Below are 23,580 nucleotides of genomic sequence, written 5' to 3'. Positions count from 1 at the left end.
GGCATGTGCCACCACACCCGGCTAATTTTTTGTATTTTTAGTAGAGATGGGGTTTCACCGTGTTAGCCAGGATGGTCTCTATCTCCTGACCTTGTGATCCACCCACCTCAGCCTCCCAAAGTGCTGGGATTACAGGTGTGAGTCACCACGCCCGGCCTAAATATATATATATTTTTTTAAGTTAAAAAGTTAGTCCTATGCCTCAAAGATCCCTTTCCAAAATTGAAGCTTCATTGGGAGGGATAATTGTTACCAATATTTTGGGGGGTTGGTTTGAGCTGAGCTTTGCAGAATACTTGACATAGGCTTGGCACTTGCAGGGGACCTCTAGGAGTGAAGAGAGTGAAGTATCCCGGGCTTCAATGGCATAGGAATGAGAGAAAACCATTTGTTGCTAGAAGTGTAGGTCTGAAACCTGATTTCTATGTCACCAGTAGTTCTTCTCCCAACTTTTTTTTATTTTTATTTTTAGAGTTGGGGTCTTGCTCTGTCACACAGGCTGGAGGGCAGTGGCATAAACATAGCTCACTGCCACCTCGAATTTCTGAGCTCAAACAATGCTCTTGCCTTAGCCTCCAAATCTTTTCCCTTGTTAAATATAAAAACATTAGAATATACTCTTCAAGTGAGCCAGGTACTGGAAAAACACTACCTGACACAAAATAGGGACTCAGTAAACATTTGTTGAACAACTTATTTTAGGAACGCTACCAGCCACACTCTTACTTCTTTCTGTGTGGCTCTAGCTTGCAAGGATAGGAGAAGGTGGAGGGAAAGGTAGAAGGGGCCAGGGCTGGATTCCAAACCACAGCCCACCCACAACTCTTTATCTGCCACTCTTTATTACCTGTGTTATGGGAACTCTGCCACTCTTTATCACCTGTGTTATGGGAATTCAGAGCAAGGACTGACACTATTGATCCTGGACTGGGTTTGGAAATGCAGACCCCAGAAAAGAATCCCCTTTTTTCCATGTGGAGGCCCCATCCCATGCCCAGCCCCAGATGATTGAATGGTGATGTGGGTACATGTGGTGCATTCACAGGGTGTGTGGCCACAACGGGCAGCCCCTGAGTGCCTCCGCTTGAGAGGGAGAGGGAAGCCCTTGCTGGTCGGAGCCTAGGACTCTCTCAATGGCATGGGGCCAAGATGAGGTCCTTGGGCATGGCAAGGGCCACCTGCAGAAGGAAGGACATCATGGTTTGCACTGTGCATGATGGGAGGTGTGTGTAGTTAATTATTGGCTGCTAGGTTTGGTGCTTAAACTAGCTACCACCTACACAGGTTGAGAAAAGGAAGAAAAAGCAGTTAGAATGCAGGAAAGAGGGAAAAACCCCACCTCACCCACTTGACAGGCTCAAACTGCTGCTGCTAGCCGCCTGTGAGGCGGGGACAGTCCCCTGCAAATGCCCTGCTTAGACACTTGGGTTGCCGTGGCAAGCACCTTATAAGAACCAAAGGCGTGAAGGCCTTCTCTGAGCACAAAGGCAGACAAAGGCACCTGCCTGGTCCTGCAGGACCAGTCCCCATGCTGGATACCCAATGGCTCAATTACTATGCCTTGGACCAAGGTGGGGGGTGGGTGAGGAGGAGAACTTTGGGAGAAGCGAAGCAGAAAGAATCTTTGTGACAATGACAATTTAAGAAACACTAGACAACCAGCTTGCTGGGGCGCTTCTAAACCTTCTGCAGGGAGGTGAAGCAGTGGAGCGGTCATGTGGAAAATTCCCTTTCTCCTCCATGCACAGTCATTCCCAAGCTGATGGAAAGGCATTGTTTTTCTTGTGAAAACCCTCATTCTGGACAGGATTCCATCAGGCTAGGAGAAAATGCCTTCGCCTGGGAAGAAGTTGTATTCAGTAAGCGTGGAGGACTAAAGGGCTGAGTCATGTCGATCCTCTTGGAGATTTTTAGATTCAAGGAGGATTCAGATGTGTCTGATTTCTTAAAATGTAATTAGACAGAGAAAGGGTTGCATCTGGCCAGACCATGGTGGCAGGGGATGTGGAGGGAGGCCTGGCGTCCCTCCTTCCACACGCTCCCAGGCTTCTCTATGCATTTGGGGGCAGCATTCATTCTTGGCTGGTAAGAAATCCTAAGGAAGCTTCCAGCAGCATTCAGCCCCCACACCTCCCATCAGCGGAGCCTTCCTGGGGAGCTGTCTCTGCAGGTTTGCTCAACCTGGGCTGCAGCTCTTGGCAGCTGTGCCCACCAACCCTGATGGGCCCCTGCACGTCCCACTGGGTAGACAGCAGCTATGAATACTGTTCTACATGTCTGCTCAGATCAAGGTATCATCTGTTGCACCACCAGACAGCCTGCCCACCTCAGCCAGCCCTCCACCTAGAACAAGAGGGAGCATGGTTGCTGCTGGTATGTGACAGCCAAAGGTTGCACTTAGGAGCAGAGATTCAAGGCAGTGCTATAAATAAGCCAAGTTTTATTTTCCTACAGGCAGCTTGGTTTTTCTACTGTTTGCTGCCCTAAATGTGGTAGATATCAGATCCACCTACAGACAGGCCTGCCTTGAGCCTCCCATGGTGCTTCTAGCCAGGTGCCTTTGGCAAGGTGACCGAGCCAGGCCACAGCTGGGACTGTGGCATGGGGAATGTTCCAGGCACTCACTCAACATCACTAGAGCAGGGAAGCCTTGCTCTGAGCCAACCCTTGTTCTATTGTCTTGTTCCAGGTATAACCCATCAGCCAAAGCTCCTTCAATACTAGCTCTCGTCTCCTGACCTGGTCAGAAGCATTTACCAGCAAGGGCCACTTTCCTCTGACCATTCTATTTAAATATTTTCCAGCTTATCCGAGGGAGGCAAGGAGGCTCTGCAGGCGATGGCTTCAGGAAGTTTTAGTCCCATGGATGCCCCTGGCTGGGGCTGTTATCTCCCACCCAAATTGGAGGCAGCTGCTGCCAGATATGTAAGAAACTCCCAGGTGTGCAAGAACAAAATGAGGAGGTGTGATCATTTACATTCAGTAAATGATGGTGCGAGTGCAGACTGTCACCAGGAGATCTGTCTTCCTGCCAACTTCCACCCTAAACAGAGGCTCTGCTTTTTAAGAGGGGACAATCCTAGTGGGAGTGGGGACAGGGAGGGTCTGGACCAAGCACTGAGAAAGAGGCCTGCTAGGCAAAGTCAAACCATGTGATTGAGGGAGAGGCTTTGGCCTTGATTCAAAACTAGGCTGACCCAACGCCCTAGTTTGCCTGGGGCAGTCATGGACTATGCCTGCCATCCAAGTTCTATTTTTAATGGTGCCCCTTTCACTCACACACACACACAAATCCATGTTTGGATGATAAGTTTTGTGATTACCCTATTCCGAAGATGAGAAGGAGTTAGGCTAGAAATGCATCCACAGAGTGACATGTAGGACATGGGGCTCCAAGAAAGTTCACTTGGCAGTGCCTGGAGGAGAGAGACGAGTGGTAGAAGGCCAGGTTGGTTCATTCTCAAGCATATTTAGAATTGCAGCCTTGTCGATAATTTTCACTCATGACTTTGCAGGGTGTGATGCTGGAAGGGTCTTTGGGGTGGTCTAATTTACATCCTCTTTTACTGGAAGAGGACATTAGGCTAAAAGAGATAAAAGTGACCTGCCCAAGGTTACACTCCAGTTGCTGGCAGAGTGGGGATAGAAACTTGTCCTTAAGGGGTCAGGTCCAGGTACTCTTTGCTGGGACAGAGGGAGATGGAGGACCCTGAAAGAGGCTGCAGAGGATGAACAGACAAATGGAAACTTCCATGGCAGCCCCAGGAGAGGGAAGCGCCACAGACTACCCCACAGTTCCTAGATGGCGGGGGGGAGGACAGAGACTGGTGGGGTTTAGACTTGCTGAGCTTGCTTGGACATGAGCTCAGGTGACACCTGGAGTCACAGGCGAATGCAGGTGGAGCCAAGGGCAAATGGGCTCTCCAAGGTAGTGACCGAGAGGGACCAAAGAGATTAATTGGCAAATAGGACTAAGAATCAGTGAAGAAACAGGTAGGTATGGAGATCAAACGCAAACAGGGTCAAATGAGTAATTTATGGAATCTAAATATTGTTCTGTGGTTCAAATTGTAGTGAAATCTGAGCGGCAACTCCTGATAACAGCTACCTTACCCTTGGGTACCGTTTCCCTAGCCCCCTTCTCGGGTCTGCAGTGGTGGGCAAACCTTAAGCCAGTAACAGCTTCTACCTCTGCTTGGTAGATGGGAAACTGAGTCACAGAGAAGCTGGCTTTCTCCTGTCTTACAGGACCCTCAGCAACAAGGGTGTGATTAACAAGCCTTGAGAGTGACTCCAGAAGCCTGCCACCACAGTACCCCTCATGGTTCCACTGCAGTCACACCTCCTGTGTGTGCTCTCATGGTGGTGAAGCGGTGGAGTGGTGGATTTTTCTACGAATTTGCTCATCTGAGTGGGCCCCGCAGAAAGAAGCCCAGCATGAGAGTCTGGGGACCCTGGCTTTCTGGTCCTAGTTCTATTGCTGGCTGACTAGCTATGCCATGGTGGCTAGTCACTTGTTTTCCTGTCCCTCCTGCTTTTTCTGGTTGTCAGATGAATGTTCTGGCTTGTGCCATCTTCAAAGTCTCAATGCTTTTGTCTTTGCAGGGGAATCTGACCTTGGTTCAGCCATCTGCTTAGCGATAAGTTCATCTCTTGCATCTTCTTGGCAGTCTGTCTATAGAGCATCTTCACAGGTTAGGCAAGGTGGAGCTACGTGATTGAGGGAGGGGCTTTGGACTTGAGTCAAAATTAATTGAACTTGAGCCTGGGACAATCATGGACCATGCCTGACATACAAGCTGCATTTTTAATGGTACCCCTTTAAATATTTGTGCTCAGATCTCAATTACCTTTGACAATGTAGAATGCAACATTGGAATGTTTGACAATGTAGGAATGCATGCAAAATATAATTTTTAAAAATATCAGCTGGGCACAGTGGCTTATATCTGTAATCCCAGCACTTTGGGAGGCACAGGCAGGTGGATCATCTGAGGTCAGGAGTTCAAGACCAGCCTGACCAATATGGTGAAACCCCATCTCTACTAAAAATACAAAAAATTAGCCAGGCGTGGTGGCAGACACCTGTACTCCCAACTAGCGGGGAGGCTGAGACAGGAGAATTCCTTGAACCCAGGAAGTGGAAGTTGCAGTGAGCCAAGATCGTGCCACTGCACTCCAGCCTGGGTGACAGAGCAAGACTCTGTCTCAAAAAAATATATATGTATCATATTTGTCCCAGATCTATGTTTTTTGCCTCCAACAAGTTTTCATGAGGTTAGGCTAAATGTGTGAATTTATTTCAGACAGTCTGCAAAGTGGATAGCTCACTAGAGCAAACATACAATCACCTGCAGGCTGACTGTAGTCAACATAATCTACTGTCACCCTGAATAGGTTTTCTCACATAACATCTACAAAAACCCAGCATACCATTGTCACACCCACATGGTGCCTTCTGATATGTGATATTAGAAAACCTCAATCTCCTGAAAAAAATCGTAAAATAGTTTCAGTATATATGAACTCAGCACACGTTTTTGTTCAGTGAAACTTCTTTCTTTGATGATGCCTGTTCAAATATTTGCAAATATTGAGAAAACACCCACATAAATCATCCTCTGTTGCTGAGGCCACACAGTCTGCAGAAACCAACAGGTAAGACACAAAATACTGAATGCCACTGGAGGTCACGCAAATTCCAGGAAACCTCCGGCCATCTTAGCCTTCCTCTCCCAACCCCAATCTGTTAGTTTCTAACCGAATGTGCTAGAGAAGCCAGCCAGAACACCATGAAAGTCAGCAAGAAGGTGAAATGGTGAGAGGAGGAGGGACCTTTGGGCAGCATCTCTTTTCACCTCTCGCTCTAGATGTGAAGAAACTCAGAGGGGGCTGCGGCATCCCAAGTTGGGGAGGCCATGAGGACGACTAGAAGCAGGCCTGGAGGTGTGGTCTCTGGGGCTGGGCTCCGTCACTGCCCTCTATAACCCAAAATGCCTCTGAGATGTCCACGTAACCTCCAGGGGAGCCCAGGATTTTCACCTCCTGAAAATGGGGAGGGATGGACAGTAGGAGAAGAACAAGAGAGAAGCAAGAAGAAGCTAATGGTAGGAGAAAACACGGGACGGAGGGAAGAAAGACCAAAGGATGGTGAGCAGAGAAAAGAGGTGAGCATCCAGGGCCCAAGAGCTGCTTCAGGGTCACGGAAAGCCAGCCTGCACCTGGAAGGAAAAGTCCTTGCAGAACAGAACTTAAAGCAGGAAACAGAGAATTAAGTGTGGAAAACAAGAAATGCCCATGTGCCTGAATCTATATCATTCTAAGTCAGTGTATCAGACGCCCAGGACTCTGACAAATCAGTGTTCCCAGACAAACCCAACACTTGGTATGAGCAGCACTTCTTTATTATAAAACTAACATCACTGAAAGCTTTTTTTTTTTTAAGACCAAAAATATCACATCTTAGGCAAATGAGTTGAAAATCCCTCAGAGTGACACCCTATTTTTTTCCACCCATTTCTAAAGTCAGAGGACACCTGGTAAAGAAACTGGTTTTTAGGTAAAGAAATGCAATTCCTGGTGCACGCGGTTTCCTGGTGGTACAGCACTGAAGTGACATCATGGAAATATTTGTGCCTCAAGGTCAGTCTGCAAGGTTTCTGTGTGAAAGCATGAGTCTCAGTCAGTGGTGGGAAAGTATGTGTGCACACCTTTGTGATCTGCTGCTGTTTACCGCTCTCTGCTTAAAAGACAAAGTTTTAATTAAATCCAGGTGGGCAGCTTGCCAGGGTTTTCCACACTTTTGGCTCACCTAGGTATGCAGCCTAAGTGTAGGTTATACCATTTGGAAATGCCTCTGCTCCTGTCATTTGGAAGGAAATAAAACAATTGTTACTTAGGGCCGGGGGTTGGGGGGAAGAAGTTTGTCTTCCACTCAAGGGCAAGGAATCTATGACATAAGATGCTCATTCTGGTGGTGAATATGACAGTCTAATTTGTGTAGCATTCCTTACGGTGACAAAAGTAGGAAGCAGCAGACTGGGAACGTATGGAATCCTTTGTCTTAATTAAAAATATAGTGGGGGATGTGGAATTTGGCCAAGCCTCATAAATCTGCTAAAAAAGCATCAAGACTCTGTCAGATAAGTTTAAATAGAACCAACTGAGCCCTCTGGAGAGTTAAACAGATTCCCCACTCGTGTGGACACCCACTTTCCTGTCACTTTCCCACACTCCGCAGGCAGCAGTGGTGCTCATTAACCAGCAACCCTCCAATTCGCCTATGACAAGCTTATCCCCCTGGAGCACACGATTCAGAGATGATAAATTTACTCCCGCTTGTAAAAATGAAACTCTCCTCAGGGCAATAAAAATGCTCTGAGCCTTTAGGATATAAGTTCTTTATCTGATAACTTACCTTCATTAACAAAGTCTGGTCCTCTTGGTCAGGACAGCTCTTCACTGCCAGGGAGAACTGCTCTAAGGTAACTGGAAGGGAAGAAATGGAAATTGTGAATGACTTCACTTCTGCCTCTGAGCCCTTCTGATATGAAGGAGGACACTGTGGTTATAACAGACGTAAATAGCATGCTGTCCGTCCTTCCTTGGTGACACGGCAGAGCTCCCCAACTGTCCCTGCATGGGTCAGGGGTCCCCACACAGTGACTTCTCCACCCCATCAGATAGAGTCATTACAGTAGAGTAACAAGGCCATTCCCATCAGCAAAGCTCCTCCCTAAACTGCCAGGAGGTCCTGGGTTCAGCTTCCTTTTGGGCCATCTTGTCCCCAGAGATGACACTCTATCCCCATTTCCTGGGACCTTCACTGAGAAGACTCCACCTGCCTTTGTAAATTTGACAGTGCTAATTTTAAAAATCTCAATCTTCCATCATGATTTCCATGGCTTTAACTCTTCTCTTGGTGTATGGCCCCAAGTGTTGACTCGAACCCCACAAACTCCCCCAAATATATGAAGTCGTCTTTCTCCAACCAACCTTCTCGAGGAGAATAGGGAAGATAAACCCAAGAAGGTTTACGAAAAAAAAAAAGTTTTAATAATCCATTGAAATTGGCCATGAAAGCTCTAGGAATGTTAATCTAGAAAATTTACACAAATTACATTCCCCTTCTCATATTTATGGCCAGGTTCTCACCAAAGGCTCACTTACGTGGTCACCAATTTTTATTTTGGTGTAAGCCACAGACTGCCCTCCTGTAGGCTGTGTTGATTATATTGTTTCATGCTTGAAAATGCTCCCACAATTCTCTGCCACCCTCAGATTTAAAACCACTTATTTGACAGGCATTAAGGCTTTTACTAAGTTAACCCATCTAGATTAGCCTTTGATTGCTATACTCAAAGCTGCATTCACTCTTTACCCTCTATGACCCTTCATTGCTCTCTGCTGGGAACAGTTCTGCCTCTTGTCTTTGAGTAGAGCAAAACCCAGTCCTCCAATCGAACATCCCAAGCCCACCCATCCAGCCATTAAAGACACTGATTACCCTCTGGTCCCATCCCAACTCCCACAGATCCCACAAAGGTGGGCAGAGCTAAACTCAGCCTCAAGGCTGAGGGACAGTCTGATTCCAATGATTTGACCTCAAGCATGCCTGGATGTCATGTCTACAAATATGGATTATTTTAAAGAGAACTATATCAGCAATAATGAATTTTCATCAAGAAAATATTGTCTGGGTAGGTTGTTTGCAGTTTTCAATGTTACTCTGAAATAGAATTCCTTAGACTGCTTTCATCTCTGGCTAAATTACTCCATGCAATCTTGACTGCTATCAATTGTATCTGGTGCTGATTATTTCTTCCAAGTTTAAATTTTGCTTTTATCCAGTCAAGACTACTTGGGATCCATAGAGAGATCAATGTTGCCTTCCACACGCTCTCCAATGCATATACCTACCCAGTCTTCAATTGGCTGAAGCCAGGGTTAATTACATAGAATCATCAATTTAATCTTTTTTAAAAATTAACTTTGCCTATAAAAGGGGCTCAGCAGAAACCTGTACAGTGAGATAAGGGCCCAAGCTGTGTTAAGTTTACACGAATGCTTTTGCTGTCACTCATTCAGAATATACCTGCCTGGGGAAGACCCTGGAGGCAAGACCTCTCTCCCTCAACTCCGTCCTCAGTTTTGGACTTTTGCTGTGATCTGATTTGGTGTGATAACATATTGATCTCTGACTACTGTCTGAGGATGGCTAAAGAATAATCTACAAATTCAGGTGCTAGGTTTCTTTAGATCACCTTTTTAAGGTGGCTATTTTATTTGGTAAAGGTTTATGCTGTAACTTAGAATCTCACTTAGTGCGGGTCAGGGAAATTGAAACACTTGCTTCCTTAGAGAGCTACTGGATTCTCACCGACAGCTCTCTCCTCTCTGCGGTGACCCTGTGTTCATACTTCTCACTGCCTGTGCACTGGACTCCACTACGATACTTTTCGTTGTCATAGACATAGCACCCACTTCAAGTTACCTTGAACTCTGTACATCCAATCCAAACCAGTCGACTTCCATACCAAGCCAGCCCTTTCCAACTTTTTCCCATTTCTGTGGGACTATCATCCTCCAGCCACCAGGTCACTGAGCCTGATTCTTTGATCTCTCCCTCAGCATCCCATGCCTGCTGACTCTTGTACAATGATGTCCCTTGGATGCACCACTTTCCCATAGTAGTGCTGCCACTTTGATTCCTGGAGAACTTCTCACTGTTTCCCAGCCTCCATGCCCACCGCTGCCACCACTTTGAGCCTGGCCCTGCTGGAGCCCTATGCCTATGGCCTGCATTCCTCCTCACCACACCAGGCCTAGCCCCTCTTCCCCATGCAAACCACCCTGATGGCTCCTGACTCTCATTCATGCAGGGTTCCATCTTGGGCCATGCACTCCCTCCCTGTCTCCTCAGGTTGGCCAGGATCCCACCTGATATGGTTTGGTTGTGTCACCACTCAAATCTCATCTTGAACTGTAGCTCCCATAATCTCCACATGTCGTGGGAGGGGATGCAATGGGAGGTAAATGAATCATGGGGGTGGTTACCCTCTATGCTGTTCTCATGATAGTGAGTTCTCATGAGATCTGATGGTTTTATACGGGGCATTTCCCCCTTTTGCTCGGCACTTTTCCTTCCTGCCACCATGTGAAGAAGGATGTGTTTGCTTCCCTTTCTGCCATGATTGTAAGTTTCTTGAGGCCTCCCCAACCCTGCAGAACTGTGAGTCAATTAAACCTCTTTCCTTTATAAATTACCCAATCTTGGGTATGTCTTTATTAGCAGCATGAGAAAGAACTAATATACCACCCTTCTCCAGGGCCAGCATGGGGAGTAGTCTCAACACAGGTTTGGCATCAGACAGACCTGACTTTAAACCTTCCCTCTGCCACTTCCAGCTGTGTGTCCTTAGACAAGTCACACAGCCTTGCTGAGCCTCGCTTCCTCATCAGTGATGTGTGGAGCCTGGAGCCCACTTGCTGGAGCAGGTGTGAGGCTGTGTGTGAAGAAACGGTGCTGGCAGTGAGTCTGCACTCCATCTCAGGTTCCTGTACAAAGCGCTCTCTAAGTCTCCCCTATTCCCTGTTTGATGCCTTGATGTGACACATGACACATGGAGTTTTTCTTTCCCAATCAGTCTCTAGTGTTTAGATGTCTGGGCTGCCCTGGCCTCAGGAGAGGGTGCAGGAGATGGGCTTGGATCCTATCCCAGACTCTGTCCTATCCCCATGATGTCCAGCATGCCCACAGCCATGATCCCGTTTTGTGGAACTGGATTGAAGTGCACATGTAGGAACACAAGGCCACACATCAGTCCAGTTCTCTTCATGGGCTGGCTGAGTTTTATGGGGCTAGCAGCCTACAGCCCTTCCTACACAGATGACAAAAACTAACCATCAGAACAGAGGCCCAACAAAAGCAGCATGCATCTATGTCTCGGTTTTTTCCCCTCACCCTAGATGTCAGTGTGACACAGGCTCCTATGCCAATGCAGGTTTCTCTCTCCCCTCACCCCACTCTCATTTCTACCAAATCCCAAAAGAGAAGAGGGGGTGAAAACCATTAGGTTTTCATAAAGACATACCTGAGACTGGGTAATTTATAAAGGAAAGAGGTTTAATTGACTCACAGTTCTGCAGGGTTTGGGAGGCCTCAGGAAACTTACAATCATGGCAGAAGGGGAAGCAAACATATCCTTCACATGGCGGCAGGAAGCAGTGCTGAGCAAAAGGGGGAAAAGCCCCTTATAAAACCATCAGATCTCATGAGACTCACTCACTATGAGAACAGGTCTGTGCGGCCACTTTCCCTGATAGCTGATTCACTGACAACTTGCAAGAAAAGCCTCATGACAAGTTGACATTTCATGACCCCTCCCTTCTTCCTCCCCAACTTTTCAATAAGAGGAAAAAAACCTCAAAATGAAAACATTTGTTGTATCTACTTTCTTCTACCTTTGTTGCTGATTCAAGGGGTCGACTGCCTAATGAAAATAAGATACGCAGCCAAACTAGTGCCAACAAAATGCAAAGTCTCACTGGGGCATTAGTCTCCCTAAGGGACTGTCGGTGGAATCACTTTCTTGCTTCAACATGTATTGTCTCAACTGTTCTTAAGTGTTCCAGTACTGTTCATGTCAGTGGTGGGAGGCTGAGGCTGCCACCTGTCTGAGTAGAGTTCAGTTCTCCTTGGTTGGACCTTTCCACCTTTGTGTGACAAAAGAAGGGAGAACAAGAGACTTTTAGATAACAAGTAGCTTTGAGGTTGGGGATCAAGGAGAGGAAGCATAGGGAAATAAACACCTGATTCAGGTAAACAGTGGTCATTTGGGAGAAAAAAATATGGAGCAGCATGAAACAGGTTTCCTCTTCTGTGTATGTGCTGCAGTGGCCGGCAGTAAATTATCTACAATGGCCTCATCCCCTGCAGTCATTGCTGTAGGGTAGAACCTTACACAACGGGAGATACGTAACACTCAAGGAAATGGTTGCACCTAGAATAAATTTCATTATAACATCCTGTTTCGAATAAGGGGGAAGACAAAACGAAGCAAACCCACAATACCACTGTACTGATTTTTCTCTTGAAATATTGCTGGTCAGATTGGGCACCTGTCACTAAGTTAGCAGGTACAGTTGACCCTGACCTATAACCTGCACCTGGGGCTGCAGTGCTCAGAAATCCTGTCTCAGAATGTTCTTTCAGCTTCTCTCTCAATCTTTGCGCCAGGGCCCTGCCCCTGGGGCTAAGCTTTAGAGGGCCCTGCCCATGGGGCTACAGGGACTGCCCACCTGGAACTTGCATCCACTCCTCCAGGGACCAACACTCTTGTTTCCTGACCCAAATACCTTAAGCCTCTTTTCTGCGATGTGTTGCTGCTGGGGAGCCACACCACTGCCGTGTCCACTCTAGACCCATGGGGTAGCCAAGGGGCAGCTGATTGCAGGGATGTGGACAGACCTTGAGTGTCTAGACCAGATGATCTGCACAGTGTAGGGTAGAGCTGGAGGTACAATGAGAGAGAGGTGGGCCAAGGGGCTGCTTCTCACCATGCTGCAGAGTTCACATAACTGCTAGGAGCCTGGGCATTCTAAATTCGAATCTGGCCTTCTGGATGAACAAAGCTACATTTGTCAGGGGAGGAGGGCAGAGTAGATTTTCTTCAACATGTTGTAAGCCTGCTTTGTAATTCTGCCCTGGGCCCCGCATAGGAGGGGCAGGCTCCTTCCTGGTAGGGAAGGAAGACCTGGCACTAAAATACCAGGTCCCTGGAAAGAGGAGATTGCACCAGCTGAGCTTTAGTCTGGTAGGGGAACGTGGCTCTCATCTCAGATACCTACAGTGAAGAGGAGGAAGCCAACTTCCTCTTAGTGGTGGCAGAAATATGGGGGCTGACACCTACCCCTCCATGGACAGTTCCTCTGGAGGAGTTTGATGGCTGAGCATTGCTGGGAACCAGGCACCCTTCTCTAGAGGCAGCGACCTCCCTTACTGAGGCTTCCCTGGCACCAGAAGTAGAGGGCCCCATGTCTCCTCACCAGCCTCTCCTTGGGATCCTTGAGGGTCAAGCTCCCCAGCACCCATATCTGAGGCTCCTGGCCAGGGGCCCCTTATCTATGACTCCTTCTCCACTGACTGCACCACGAGGTGGGACACTGCGGCCACTGTCCCTCAGCCCTCTCCTCCCACCTGTGTGTGACTGCGGCACTCTCAGCTCATCGTGCAGAGCCGTCTGCCACTCCAGACAGCTTCTGAAGTCCCCCACCCACCTCTTTTTCATAACACAACAGAGAAACGTTGAAAGAGAGAGAGAGAGAAACAAAAAGGCTTCGTTTTGCAGAAAGAACTCTGGCTTTGTTTTCAGAATCAACACGGAGGATTGACAGGGGCCTTTAACTTCTTTGCAACCAGCAGTCATGGTGCAGCCAGTCTCCTGCATGTTGAGATGTGGTGGGGGGTGTGGAGCTGGCCCTCGGGGGACCTCCACGAGAGGGTGAGGGCCCTGCTCACTGTCTCCCAGCCTGCCCTGTCAGAGAGCACCTCTGTTCCAGAGAGCGGCAGAGCATGACACATGTGGCCCTCCTTTTCTCTGGTCCCACACCTGGGAGCCCACAGGAGCCAGCATGCGTCTCTTCTCTGGCAGACAAGCTCTCGGTCTACAACTAAGTCTCAACATGTTTTCTGCCCAGCACTTCCCAAGGGACAGCTTCCTCCAGGATGGTGATCGGCCACTGCTCCTCCAACACCAACCCTCCTTTCAACCCCCACTGCCACCACCTCTTTGCAGATCTTTGTCCTCTGGCTTGCTGGTCACATCCACTTGTTTTGGTCTCCATCCTCCATCCAGCTCCACTCTGGGTCTCTTTCTCCAAAGCACCACATCCCCTAAAGCCAGGAAACTTTTCCTCCAGGGAGTCCTGGGGTGACAGTCACTCTCCAACTCCTTCCCTTCCTTGGCCACCTACTGCTGCCCAGCAGAGGCTAAGCTCCATGATGTAGCATCCGGCACACCTCACGACCCACCCTGGCCCACTTTTCCAGGCTCATTCTCTCAATATTGTTTCTTGGCCTTTCTCCCAAACACCTTCCTCCTGACAAGGCAGGCCCCTTGTCATTCCATGTTCAAGCCCTTCACTCTGCCACCTCCACTTTTGTCCACTCTATGGCTTCTTCCCATCCTGCACAGCCACGTCCCCACCTTCGGGATCCTATGCATGTTTCAAGACCCAGCACCAATGGGTCTTCTGTGACACCACGTGGGAGCCTGCACCTCTCATGGGCTCTCCCGCTCCATGTGTGTGTGCACCCTGTGTTCACATCCTATTCCCTCTGCTGGACTGAAAAGCATCACATTGTTCTGATCATCTGAGTCCTAAGTCTGGCAAATAGGAGGCACTGAAAACCTTCTAAGCAAATAAACTAAGTGAGTCTATACTAAGACTAAGACTGTATTTCCCTAGGCAGGCAAAATACCAGTTTGTCCAGTCCCGGGGATGGGAACGTAATGGGGGCTGACTGACATCTTGGAAGTCTTTATTCTAGACTGAGCCATGGGAGTGAGATGTGGAGAACTGGTTGCCAAATCCTAGATGTGAGCAGTTCCCAAAGGGGCTGGGGGGCCTGAAGGAGCCCAACCTGCCTGCCGTGTTCTGGGCTCAGGGAGAAAAGCAGCTGCCCTCTCTCCACATGGGGGGCATTGCACACCCGAGACATTCATCCTCCTTCTTAGGGCTCTCTGCTGGTTGCTAAGGGAACAATCTGTAGTCTTTGGCTCAGGCACAAAGTCGGGAGACAGAGCACAGTGGTCACCCGCTTTCCTGAAAGGCAGAGCCCTTTCAGCTTGGGGCAAATGCACCATTCACTCAGGAAGAGATGACGGCGCAGCTCATCTGGACCCCTTCTGGAGCCCATGGACTCCCTGTGTGCAGGGGGCTGCCCTCTCCCGTGGTGGACAGTGGCAGGCTCTCCCCTATTTGACATGGCCTTGGCTCACCATGGCCAAAGGCTGCTTCCTGGGGCCTGCTCCAGTCTTAGCCAAGAGCAAGGTGTAAAGCCGGGGGCAGCCAGAGGCAGCAACCACTGTCACCACATCTTTTCCCCAGTGTCATCTCCAGCAGCCAGTGTGAGCCTCCCCATGGCCTGGCTCTGTCCCATCTGCAGATCCCCCTTCACCTGCATGGAAGGACAACTTGGACACTAACACTCAGCTGGAGGCCACCACCACCACCACTGTCCCATCAGTGGAACAAGAGTCAGCCAATTTTGGGAAACAAACACTGTGGACTCCAGTGTCACACTTAAATTGGGAAGATAATGGATAGGACAGCTGCAATTGCCTCAGGCGTGGCATTGATCCTGTTTTCCACCTTGCAGTGATTCACCCTCCCATTTAATATAGTGCTCAGGCTTAGGACCTGGATGTTATGAGGCCCCACAGTCCTCTCTGCCACGCGCCTGTCTCAGCATCTGCATGTGTGGCCCCAGGTCACGCATGTGCCACACGTCCAAGCTGAGTTGGACCCAGTTCTCTCTCCACCTTGGTGCCCAGAAGCAGCCCTTCCCTCGTCACCCTTGGCTTTTCCTCAGAGCTCAGCCTCCACCTGGAGGCCCTCCAGGCCCCTTTGCCCTCGCACCTCCAGAACCCACCCCTCCACGCAGGCCTGCTGCTGTTGCTCCTCAGTTCCTGTCCTCAGAGCTGTTCACCTCCACACCTGAAGAAATCTTCCCAAAGCTTTTTCCAAGACTCCCCACTGACAGTGGGAGTTGACAATGACAGCTACTGGCCTTGGCACTCAGGCCCTGTGGGACCCTGCTGTTCACCCTCACATTGGCCCTACACCCCAACCACACCAAGCCACAAGCACTTTCCCAAGTCATCCATGCACTTCATGCCTCCCTCCTTGTTCTTCCATCTGCTCGGAATGTCCTTTCCACCTTCCAGATAGCTAAATTCTACCTGCCCTTCAAAAGGCAAAGTTTCAAATGCTGCTTGCCTCACTAGAACTTCGTGGGGAGCCGCATGGACCCTGCACCCCCTGCCCAGCTTGTGTCTCTTCCGTGTTCTCTCAGGGCTCCTAGTCTATGGGGGCTCTCATCTCAGTTCTGACCAGTGCTCCTTGGGTTTCATACTGGACCTTTTATTTTAAACAGCCACTCCTTGGCTGTTTCATACTGGACCTTTTATTCCCGGAGTGTAGCACAGTCCTTGACACACAGCAGGCTTTCAACAAATATGGGGCGAGAAGGGTGGATAAGGGAATGAGGAAGGGTGCGCCACATCAGGATTGTTTCTGAAGGATAACTGAGTAGATGCCAGATTCAGGAGAGGTAGCTCCACAGTTTCAATGTTTATTTTTCATGCAGCAGTAGGAGGCTGAGAGATGGAGCAAGCTGCAGCTTCTCAGGACCTTCTGCTGTATTGGTCCTATGGTCTGAGGCAATATTGTGATTCTATTCCGTAGGACCAACGCGGTCTGTGTGATTCTTGCAAGAAGAAAGAACAGAGGCAAACTGAGCTCAGCTGCTCACAGCTACCACAGGTCCTGAGCAGCTGCGACCTTAGGCACCTCTGGTGTTAGGGCAGAACCTGGGTGTCTCCTTAAAATAGCAGAATTACTAGAAAAACTCAACTGCATGCCCATGGCCTGGAATGGGTGTGCATAAAATTTATTTTGTCTTAAACTGCTCAGGATTGAAGAATGATAAAATATGCACAAGGCAAGGAACTCTAATATCCACTGCACCAACAAGCTGGTTTACATACTGAGAAACAGCTGTTTTGAACATTTTTGAAAGCCATTTTTTTCTGCTATGTTATGTTTTCTAGACTGACCTACTTGCATGATTCATGCACTTTAATCTTCTAGCTCACAGAAAGAACTGGTTAGAAGCCATCTCTACTACAAACTCCTTTGTTGCTAAACTCCTGGACACAGAAGAATTTTCGCCCATAGTTATAAACATCTATGAGAATTATTTTATTTTCCAGGTGGCCAATGAAGGGAGAACTTCTGAGTGACTTTCAGGGGCAAAAAAGAATCACAAGAGATAGGGGCCAGCAATCTCTACTTACACTAATGTTATATAAAAATTCAAAAGTATTCAATATCTGCTTTGATATGCCACAGCTGAGATTCTACGTGTCAGTAGACAAAGGCGAAATACTGGTGAAAACCTCACTTTTAATTACCTTGTTATCATTTTCCCCCTCTAACATTCTGTGCCACTTTAAGTAGATATCAAAACTTGTTAAACGATTGTATCTCAGAGGATAAATGCTGCTTTTTTTTTTCTTTTTGGTTCTCATGTTTCTGAGTAAAAGCCATCATTTTCAAGTTAATAGAGCATTATGTTTTCTCTGCAAATAAAATCTCATAAGTCATAAGCAAAGAGAGAGGTACATTCACAAAGAGGAGACAAAGCACTATTTTTCCTCCTGGCACTTGGGATCTCTGATAGGTTAAAAATGATGTTTTTATCTCTGGTGATTTATCAAACTCGAGATTTCACAAAAGATAAACAGATGCATTGAAGAAATAATACATCACCTTAATGCTTCATTTTGACACTTTTGGTATCTAAAGAGCATGTATCTTAAAGATCTCCCCTCCAAAAACTCAATAGTTTCCATGATTTACACATTTAATTCTTGTTTTTAAGACACACTGAAATGAGAACATGCCAGGAGGCACCTTTAAAGAAGACGGCCACATTTGAAACATACAGATTATTTATAGAAGAAAAACTCAAAGAGCTGAAAGAAAATCTGGTTGTCAACAGACAGTTGCTTTTTCTGTTTTTTTTTTCTGTAGTTCATTTTGGTTTTTGTGTGGGTGGCTCATGTGAGCTCAAAGGTTATTTGCTAAATGTTTCGTGAGATTAGAACATGTTGTCCTTTAAAACCTAAATTTAAATTTATGTTTACTGCAAACATGTTTAACTTTACAATATGTGGTATGGAATAATATTTTTAAATACAAAATTATATCTAGAGTGTCTATGATAAATCAAGAGTTCCTATACTTTTATTTTTACTCACCATTTAGAAGGTCTTATTCTCCATGCTGTTCCCAGTGGAAAACTCACAAACACAGTATACTTGGTGCAAATAATTTCTTTTTTTACTTTTGGTGTTACTTTTGCCCATGGTGCTAATGTAACCAAATTTTGACTACTTAGATATTAGAAGTTAAATGAACAGGGGCTGTAGACCAGATCTCTGCAGTCCATCATACAATGTACAATATTTTGATCACAGAGTGGGAAACAAAAGAGCAAAAACACATTTATAAAGTGGGAAGAGCTTATTTTTTATTTTTTTATTTTGCTCCTTTAGAAATGCTGAGCTCCCAGATTCAGCTCCAACAAGCACTGGAAGCCCTGCAACACGGGCAGATGGCAGCAGTCTGCTGGGATTTGAGTCTTCCTTCTGCCTCTTTTAACTGTGTGACCTTGGACAACTTATTAACCTCTCTGTGCCTCAGTTTCCTCAGATGAAAGTTGAGAAGGCAGTGGTTCCTTCCTCACTGCCTAGTGAGGGATTAGAGTTGCTCTGTCCCTAATATTTTGCACAGGGCCTGATAGGCTGAGCCCTCACTGAATGTTGGCTCCCTTTGCTCTACATGGCCCTAGGGCTTCCACCCATGTTATTTCATTTAATCCTCACAGAAACTCTGTGAAATAGAAAAAACCAAGAAGTATTGTTCAGAGGCAAATCCAGTAAGAGTAGTAGGAAGCAGTACATGCTAACTTTACCATAAATAAATACACAAAGGAAGACTTTCAAAAACTCAAGAACACCAGAACTCCCATTCTCTGGGATTCATCTGTGGGAAGGAAACCCCTTAGAGAGTGCAGTGGATGGGGTGAGGAGCTCCACTGCCTGTCTGGGGAAAGCTGTAGGGTTAACTGGCCCCCGGGCAAAGTCATAATGCCACAGCTTATTAGCGTGTGACCCCAAGCAGTTGTTCACCCCTCCAAGCCTCAGTTTCCTCAGTGGGCTTTGCAAGGGTGTTGTGGAGATTAAACAAATTACAAGGGCCAAGCATTTGGCGAGTCTTTGGCAAAGAGACAATTCTCTATAGATGGAGATGGCTGTGATGGCTGTGATCATTACACAGATGGCTGTGTGTTGGCCATTAGACTGGGCTCAAAGGGTGGCATTTCATTAGCATCCAGGTCAAGTACAGCCACTAACTTCTGTTCTTGAGAGTCCCCCATAATACACACATCATTCGGGTGTCAGACTTTGCTTTTGCCTTTCTTCCCCCTCCTCCCAGTGCAACAGAGTCCTCAGGTCACTGGTGATAAAAAACCACCTCAGAATTTCTCACTTTCTTCAAAGGAGAGTGAGTCAGTAAAGTCTCTAAAGACAGGTTTCTTCAGGGACAAGCTCCCAAGTTCAGGGGCGTGACAGCACTTCTTCAGAAAACAGCATTTGGGGTCTTCTTAGGGCCCAGCTGACCCAAACCTGACGTTCAACTACATGGCTTGGGGAGATGGAGAAGCTTGGGGAGGGAACCCCAGCATGAAGATCTATGGGCACAACCTGCAGGATGTCAGAGGAGAGCTTTTCACAGAGCTACTATCACATTGGGCAGTCTGTGTTCTTAAACCTTCTCTTCCCATGTCTCTTGGCCAATGTGCCATGAAATTAAAATCCACTTTGGCAAAGTGGCATGCTCTGCCAGATTTTTATATACTACAATGCTTCCATCCAGTCAAATTTCCTTCCCATCTTTTTTGTCTAAGAGCCCTCCTTGATGTTAGCACAAGGGACCTCCATACTCCTACTTCTGCTGGTCTCCGTTTCACCAGGCACCTCCCTCCAACTTCCAATTGGCCGCCACCTTCGTCGCTCTCCCTCAAAGCAATATTGTGTGTGAGTATAGTTAGAAGGTGAGTTCTCACTTTCGTGTCCCTCCATATCCTGCCAGCTCCTGGATTTCCAGACCTTAAGCATCAGAGACCCAGTGTCCCTGGACTCCCTCGACTCCCCAGTCTGCTCCCGGCCATCACACACACTGTGAAATGGTGACCCTCAACTCCCAGGTTCACCTTTTTCCCACAGGCACTGCTTATAGGCCTAGGATTCGGCCATGTGATTGAAGTAGAGGAAACAAAGCCAGGGGGCATTCCCTCTCTTCTCCAATGTTGGGGCCTCCAAGATGCTGGGCCTACTGGGATTTGGCAGTGAATTCCATCTGCCTATTCTTGGCGCAACAGACCTTCTCACTGGTTTCCACTGCCCACACATTTACTGGGTGCTAGACAAAGACAGGGGCCAGAAGCAGGGGCAGTGGCACCCAGGGCTCCTTCCCTCCCTCCCTACCTCCCTCCCTCGCTCCCTCCCTCAGGCCACTTGTGTGGGGACACATGAGACTTCTCTAAAGTTAGACACACCAGCAGATGGGTGTTGGGGGAGAGGAAGGCACACAGGTGTCACAGCCAACTAGCACCTCTGGTCCTCCCACTCTTCCCCTCCCCTCCAGACCTCCACCTCCAGTAGTAACAGAAAAACACTGCAGAAACCCAACAGTCAAAGAATGAGAAGTGTTGTCTTGCAACTTCTGGTTCTACCCCAAGTCGGGTTTGTCCTTCATGATCTTGGGTTTAGTTGAGTGAAAAGGGGCAAGTACCTAGATTCACACAGGACTACGGGTTGATGTTGTGGCATTTTGTTTATCTGAGCTTGCATAATGTAATGCACATTTGAGGAGGCGGTAGGGATATTCCCATAATTTCCTAGAGGATGAATGCCGAAGCTAAAGCTAAATCAAGGTGAACGTAGTTTATATAAAGAGTAGTCCCATTAACAACTGAGAGGAAAATGCTGATCCCAGGAAGAACACTGGAACAAGCGCTAATGGATAACATACAGAAATAATGCTTTAATAATGCATGCAATCATGTTTTTATTAACAAAGAAAGTCTTGTTTCAAAACAAATGCACCCTTGAGAGGAGTCTGAAATTAATCCCCAATAGGCAGAAATCCACATTATTATATATTCTAATTATAATTACAACCTGCTCTTAATATGAACATTCTAAATTATTAGTCACTTTATTAAGAACCAGAAAGAGGACTTCCTGCTGCATAATGAGAAGTACTCACAAGCTTTGAGAATGAGAAAAGCAAGAGACAATTCTGCACAGAGCTGGAAAGTGGTGGATGTAATTTATTTAATAAAAGTGCCTCCTTTCTCCTTTTTTGTTTAGGAATTGGTACACCCTTAGGGGTTCAGACAGCACCAAGCTTCAGAACTGCACTTTCTAGGGCAAGACAAAAATGTGTATCACAGAAAAATAACGATTTATCATTGTAACAGTTACATCCCACTACAGAAACCACTAGAGACTGCTTAACATTTTTATTTCAAACATGGTTTTCCCTAGTCTTCAGGTGACAAACGGAGACAGATGCCAGAAGGCGTTTTTCCATTTGTTCCTAATAAAAATGGCTAAATTCTGAGTTCATTGTCATCTGGGGTGACATTAAGACTGTACTTTAGGCCAGGGACGGTGGCTTATGCCTGTAATCCCAGCACTTTGGGAGGCCAAGGCGGGCAGATCACGAGGTCAGGAGATTGAGACCACCCTGGTTAACACGGTGAAACCCCGTCTCTACTAAAATACAAAAAATTAGCTGGTTGTGGTGGCGGGCACCTGTAGTCCCCAGAGTAGTGAGCAGAGATCATGCCTCTGCACTCCAGCCTGGGCGACAGAGCGAGACTCTGTCAAAAAAAAAAAAAAAGACTGTGCTTTAACAGACTGATCCTTCTCTTCCTTCCTATGCATTCTTCCTTCAAAAGGCTCCAAAGGCAACATCTGGGTCTGGTCACTGAACACAGACAGATGGGCTCCTTCTACTTCTCCCATCCCCTGGAGGCCTCTGTCAGAGGGTAACATGCTATTTGAATGTAATGACATGTTGGTGAAATTTTACTGGCTAGTGTTATGTTTAGTGCATCCTTATCTTTAGGACCTGTTCTGTATCCGTACAGACCTCCTCATTACAGATGGATTTCTCGATCTCAAAACATTCCCGGGCTTTCTAAAGGCTGTCATTGAACTAATTCTTAGGATTTTTCTTCCATTACTTTCTTTATACTTCCAAGTCCTCTTTATCTGACATTGAACCTGAAGCCAATTTCCTGAAAATAATCACTTGTGCTACTGTGGTTATGAACCAATAAAAGGTTCAGAGTTGATTTGGATTTATTTTGTACTGTGCCATCATCAAATCCTTGATATTTTCTCCTGGTGTGAAGACTTCATACACTCAGACTTAACCTGTTTCATTTTCCTCTTTTTCTTCCCTTTTAGGAACAAGGTCGAAAATGTTCTACTTTGTTTATAAGAACTCAGGTTTTCATAGAGTAGTGATTAGTGGTAATAAAAAGGTTTTATTAAACATTAACAATGAGCCAGATGCAAAGGTAAGAGCTTTGGAGCATTGTCTCATTAATCCTTCCAACAGCCCCATGAGGTAAATATCATGCTCTCTACATTTTATAAATGAGGAACAAACTGAAGCTCAGAGAGGGTGTGTAACTCACTCACAGTCACACAGCTGGTAGAGGTAAAGCCGGGATCTGAACCTGGTGACCTGACTCCAGAGCCCCCATCCTCAGTCCTCACTAAGCTCCACTGTGCCCTCAGCAAGCAGGCTGTGCAGCCCGAGGCTCAACGATAGTGTTTCTAAGGTGAAATTAATTGTGCTGTGATTCTTTGACATCCCCCTCCCTTTTCAAACTTAATCACATCTCTGAATGTTTAGAAGTTTTTCACCTGGAGTCCATATAGTCCATCCTCATGTCCCAGGAAGGGCGATATCTGTGGTCAGTATATAGGGGCCCAGAGGGAGGAGCCAGGGCCACACCACTCCTGAGAGTGAAGCCAGTACAAGTCTACATACAGTGAATGAGAAGGCCCAAGACACACTCGCCTTCAATCAGGGTGTCTCAAGTTCTGTTTCATACCCCAGATATATTTCAACCTGATCAGCAAATCTGAAGAAATAACCCACCAACAGAAGAAGGGTGGTCTACATAAATTTCTTAAAGGAATGAGGTTGATGCTGAGTGTACCAAGATAGTCCAGGGAAGTAGACACCCTGTGGGCTCCAGGGTCTGCAGCAGGTCACAGGGGACACTCAGATCTCCAGCCAGGCCTGAGGGCATGAGCTGTCCTGATAGTGTGACCTGCTGCAACCTCCTAATTATAACTGAATTCTATCTGAAGATATGCTCGTAGAACAGATAAGGCATGTACTGATGACTTGGTGGTTGGATTTTATTTCTGATGAATAAACTGGCATTCAGATTTAAATATTACTCATTTTTGAGTTCAGTTAAGATAAGTCAGTTTCTCTGAGCCTGATATACTGTGGGTGGGCAATAAATTAAATTTTTTTTTTTTTTTTGAGACGGAGTCTCGCTCGTCGCTCAGGCTGGAGTGCAGTGGCGCAATCTTGGCTCACTGCAAGCTCTGCCTCCCGGGTTCACGCCATTCTCCTGCCTCAGCCTCCCAAGTAGCTGGGACTACAGGCGCCTGCCACCGCGCCTGGCTA

The 23,580-nt window shown here is 47.0% G+C and overlaps 1 protein-coding gene across 2 annotated transcripts in view; it reads right to left on the bottom strand.

Annotated features, from left to right (window-relative positions):
* The window catches only part of ACOXL (acyl-CoA oxidase like), a 362,177-nt gene that overhangs the window by 63,175 nt on the left and 275,422 nt on the right, over nt 1–23,580 (bottom strand). For both annotated transcript variants that reach the window (XM_058428613.1, XM_032177651.2), the window contains one exon: nt 7,418–7,488. In XM_058428613.1, coding sequence (XP_058284596.1) covers nt 7,418–7,488 — 71 coding nt within the window. The remainder of the gene's footprint in view (nt 1–7,417; nt 7,489–23,580) is intronic.

Source organism: Hylobates moloch, unplaced genomic scaffold (assembly GCF_009828535.3).
Source record: "Hylobates moloch isolate HMO894 unplaced genomic scaffold, HMol_V3 SCAFFOLD_15, whole genome shotgun sequence".
In the NCBI taxonomy this organism is placed as follows: domain Eukaryota; kingdom Metazoa; phylum Chordata; class Mammalia; order Primates; family Hylobatidae; genus Hylobates; species Hylobates moloch.
This window is presented reverse-complemented; position numbering and strand designations above follow the sequence as displayed.